Source organism: Belonocnema kinseyi, chromosome 6 (genome assembly GCF_010883055.1).
Source record: "Belonocnema kinseyi isolate 2016_QV_RU_SX_M_011 chromosome 6, B_treatae_v1, whole genome shotgun sequence".
Classification (NCBI taxonomy): Eukaryota; Metazoa; Arthropoda; class Insecta; order Hymenoptera; family Cynipidae; genus Belonocnema; species Belonocnema kinseyi.
Window position 1 is genome coordinate 16,537,933 of NC_046662.1, and position 5,202 is coordinate 16,543,134.

A 5,202-nucleotide genomic window follows, 5' to 3' on the forward strand; every position below is an offset into this window, starting at 1 on the left:
GGATAAGATTGTAAAAAATATATAGATGTAAACGGAAAGATTGTAAGGAATGGAAGTCATGTAAACCCTTAGGGGACACATTATGAATAAAGAAGAAGAATTGTTAATCCGAAAAAATGATTTTTCATCAAAAAAGTTAATTTTTAGCAAAATATTTCAAATTTGTACGAAAATGTTGAATTTTGAAGTCAAAAAGACGATATATCTATAAAAAAGTTAATTTTTAATAAAATAGTTATATTTTAAATCAAAGATATAAATCTTCAACCAAAATAATTAATTTTTTACAAAGTAGTTAGATTTTTTATCAAACTTTTTACGAAAGTGTTGAATTTTAAAGTCAAAAAGACGAATTTTCTACAAAACAGTTAAATTTTCAAATAAAAAATATGAGTTTTGAACAAAGAAGCTTATTTAGACTATATAGTACAATTTTTAACCCAGATAGTTCAACTCTCAACCAAAAAAGATGAAGTTTTAACAGAATGGTTGAAGTTTTTATAAAAATAGTCGAATTTTCTGTCAAAATAATTACATTTTCTGACGAAAATGTTGAATTTTCTAGTCATATAGAGGAATTTTCTACAAAACAGCTGATATTTCAAACAAAATATTTGAATTTTTAACACAAAAACGAATTTTTAACAAAATAGTTGATTTTTCAACCCAAAATGAACAATTTTTAACCATGAAGATTTATTTTTACCAAGAAAGGCGAATTTTCAACAAAATACTTAAGCTTTAAATAAAAAAGATAAATCTACAAGCAAATCAATTAAATTTTTACAAAGTACTTCAATTTTCAACCAAATTATTGAATTGTCAAGTGAAAAAAAAGAATTGAAAAAAAGTTCATTTTCAACCAAATAGTTGAATTTTCAAGTTAAAAAGACGAATTTTCTACAAAAAAGTTAATTTTCAAGAAAATAGTTACATTTTAAATCAAAAAGATAAATATTTAACCGAAAAAATTAATTTTTTACAAAGTAGTTCGATTTTTTATCAAATTGTGCAATTTTCAAGCGAAAGATTTTTCAGTCACGAAAGAAAAAAATGAAACCAAATTGTCATTTTTAAACCAAATAATTGAATTTTCAATCCGAAAAAATGATTTTTTAACAAAAAAGTTCATTTTTAGCAAAACAATCACATTTAAAATTTAAAAAATACATCTTGACCTAAAAAATAATTTTTTTACAAAGTAGTTCAACTTTCAACTAAATTATGTAATTTTCAAGCAAAAAATTTGTTAGTCGAGAAAGAACAAAATTTAACCAAACTGTCGAGTTTTTTTCAAGAAAAAAGGACGAATTAAAAAAAAAAGTTAATTTTCAACCAAATAATTGGATTTTCAAACCCAAAAATTGAATTCTCAACAAAAAAAGTCAATTTCCAGCAAAATATTTAGATTTTAAATCAGATAAATCTTTAACCGAAAAATAAATTTTTTACAAAGTAGTTCGATTTTCAACCAAATTATGAAATTTTCAGGAGAATTTTAAATCAACAAGAAAAATATTTAAACAAAAAGTTAATTTTTTACAAAGTATTATAATTTTTATATAGAATGTGAAATTTTCAGTTAAAAACGCTAATTTTCAACCAAGTAGTTGAGTTTTCTAACAAAATAGTTGAATTTTCATCCCAGGAAGAGGAATTTTTTACCAAGAACATTATTTTCTACCAAAAAATACATGCATTTTCAATTAAAGATATAGATTCTCAACCAAGAAAAAAAAATTGTTAACGAAGTTTTTCAACTTTCTACCAATAAAGATGAATTGTCAACTAAAAATTTAATAGTGGACACAGGAACCCAAAAAGATTTTGAATATAAATCGAGAACAGTTAAATTCAACAAAAAAGTAGATTTTTCGACAAAATTGTTGAATCTGCAATTGCATTTTTGACTCAAAGTTACGAATTTCCAAATTAAAAAGACAAATTTTGAACTAAAAAAGATGTAAAATGATGTATCTTCCACCAACAGAATAAATTTTTAAGGCATTAGTTCAACTTTTAACTAAGTAGGTGAATTTTGTACCAAGAAATATGAATTAAACAAAATAATTACATTTTCAAAAAAAAAAATAATTTTTTTTTAACCAGAAAAGATGAATTCTAAACGAAACATATAATAATACACTTTTCAATTAAATGGAATGAAATTTCAATAAAAAAGATTAATTTTATACCAAAAGATAAATTTTAAATCCAAAAGGACAAATTTTATATATAAAAAGACGAACGTTTAACAAATCTGTGAAATTTTCGATTAAAAAAATGTGGTTTAAATCTTCCACATTCATTTGTGATAATTTTGTAAATATTTTAAAACATTTGCTTAAAAATTAATTTTTCAAAATAAAAAAATTCATTTCCAATTTTCCTAGGAAACGGTTTTCTACTGTTTGGAAGCCTTTAAAAAATGTTAAAAAGCTTCTAAACTTTTTTTCTCGAATAGCTGGATTTATAGTACATGTAAACACTTTTTTTTAATTATTTAAAATTATTACAATTTTTAAATTAATTATTAATTTTTTCAAAACTTCTAAATATCTCTTCAACTTACAAGAATTTTTTCTAAGAATAATAGGCGTTCAATTGTTATTCATACATCAAAATGCAACAATTTAACTCATAATTTATTTAAAATAAAAAAATTAAAATTGAAATATTCAAATTGAGGTTTTTATTTAATTTTGAAAATTTAATTTATAATTACAGATTTTAAATGAAAAGTCAAATATTTATAAATATCAAGTAATTCTTCTCTTTCTTAATTAAAAAATGTCAAATTGTGTGCTTTAAAAATGGAATATTTTAGGCTAAAATAATATTTAAAATTTTAAAGTTATTTTAAAATTTCAAATAGTTTATAAAGTTTTTTTAACGTTAAAATGTGGAAATTCTGAAATTGTGAACTGATTCTGAACCGTCTTGTAAAATCAATTATTATTCGCTTTTTAAACCCTAAAGTATAATTAAATTTAAAAAATTATTAATTAATTTATATTCGCAGTTTATCAACTGAAAATGTGTTTTAATAAAAAAACCTCGATTTTAAACGCTGCTAATTTTTAATTGTAAAATTATTTTTAAAAACGATTGAAATCAATCTTGGACAGATTTTTTTTCTAAAAATTTTTTAAATTTCCGATCCAAAAAAAATCAATGTCATTTCCCGGGTTTTCTCGCTCTCAAAAGATTGTCGCCAATTTACAAAAAGATAAATTTCCAACTTAAATGATGAATATTTAACTGAAATACTTGAATTTTCAAACACAAAGATGAATGTTCAAACAAGATTAATTTTCTACCAAAAAATAAAATTAAAAAAAAAAACATAATTTTTAAAAAGAAATAGTTGAATTTTTGAATAAAGCAGACAGATTTTTAACTAAATAGTAAAATTTTGGACTAAAAAAAATCGACTTTAAACCAAAAATGGAATAGTTACGTTTTTAGCTAATAAAATAATTTTTAACCTAATTTATAAATTTTAAGTGAAAAAATTAATGTGCAACCAAACAGATGAATTTTTAACTAAGACTATAAAATATTCAACTTAGATGATGAATATTTAAATGAAATTATTGAAGTTTAGACCAATAAGATGAATTTTCAACCAAGAAGATTAATTTCCAAGAAAAAAGACGAATTTTCAACTGGAAACGATACTTTTTCAACAAAAAATTCAATAATTAAATTTTGAGTCAAAAAATGAATGTTCAACCAAAGAAATGAGTCTTTAATTAATATTACGAAATATTTAACCAATATAATAGTAACATTTTCAGGTGAAAAAAAATAATTTTCGACCAAAAATGAAACAAATTTTTAACAAAATAGTTCATATTTCAGAAAAAAATGCTTTCTCATCCAAAGAAAAAATAATTTTTCAATAAAATAGCTCATTTTTCAACCCAAAAAAGAATGTTTAATTAATGTTATGAATCTTCAAAAGAAAAAAATAATAATTATGAACAAGTGTTCAACTCTTAATCAAGTAATTTTATTTCCAACCTGAAAGATGAATTTTCAACTCAAATTATAAATATTTAACTGGAATACTGGAATTTTTAACCGAAAAGGATAATTTTGTAAACAAGAAGATTAACTTTGAAAGAAAAAGAACATTTCCAATATTCGAGTGGTATAAGTTGAAAATATTACATTAAAAAAAAAATAACTTAAAAAAAAAACAGTTACATTTTGAAACAAAGTGATTAAATTTCAACAAAAATTGTAAATATTTGACTAGAAAAGTTGTCTTTGAATCCAGAAATGTAAATTTTTAACTAATGCGACCAATTTTTAAATAAAATAATTTCATTTTTGACCCAAAAAAATATGAATTTCCACCCAAGAACATTGATTTCTGCCAAAAAGACGAATTTTCAACTATAAAATAATTTTGTACAATTGAAGAGTTGTATTAATTAGGTTCGCATTTAAACGAAATAACGAGAAAAATAATTCTTTTTAAACGGGGAAGAGAGGGGTAAGATTCTGAGATTTAAATTAAATAAATTGATATGAAACTCACGAAGGTAACGACGACCAAAAGATCAATAAATTGGTCCCTTAGCTCTTCGATATTTTGCAGAACATAGTTCAAAGATCTCAATGAATCCATTGTTTTCGTTGGCATTTTGAGCAAAGGTTGATAATGAGCTCTGCCTTCACTGTCGTGGAACTGAATAAGTGCGTTTCCTTCATTTACAGTGATTTGCAGTGGGCTAGTTACAGTCGGAACAAACATGTCGCGCGAGTCATCAGGTCTGCGACTCAGCACTTTGCTGTTTATAATCTCGACTGCAAAATTAAAATTTATTATTCATAAATTTTAATTTTTTCCTCTTAATACTGTTTGTCCCACCCTCCTTAAAAACAAGCATGTGAGGTAAGTAAAGGAAATTTGGTGCGCACGAACAAACAGGATCTGGATCGAGAATTCTCTCTGTATTTTTCTTAGTTCTTCCTTTCACCATTTTCCCTTTCCCTTTCTCATTCTCCTTTACCATTTCCGTTTTTCATTCCCATTTTCCCTTTTCAGCCATTCCCCTTTCTCTTTCACCCTTCCTTTTTCACTCTTTCCCAATTTACCCTTCACCATTTATCTTACACTTTCCCATTTTCCTCTCCCATTTCTCATTCCTCTTTACCATTTCCCTTTTTCTTTCCCATTTTTACTTTTCT

General features: G+C 23.8%; 1 protein-coding gene across 1 annotated transcript in view; it reads right to left on the reverse strand.

The window, feature by feature from the left end:
* Positions 1 to 5,202, reverse strand: part of LOC117175086 (meiosis-specific with OB domain-containing protein) — a 30,688-nt gene that overhangs the window by 17,829 nt on the left and 7,657 nt on the right. Inside the window, exon 3 of the mRNA XM_033364630.1 lies at positions 4,550 to 4,818. Within this exon, the coding sequence (XP_033220521.1) occupies positions 4,550 to 4,818 (269 nt within the window). The remainder of the gene's footprint in view (positions 1 to 4,549; positions 4,819 to 5,202) is intronic.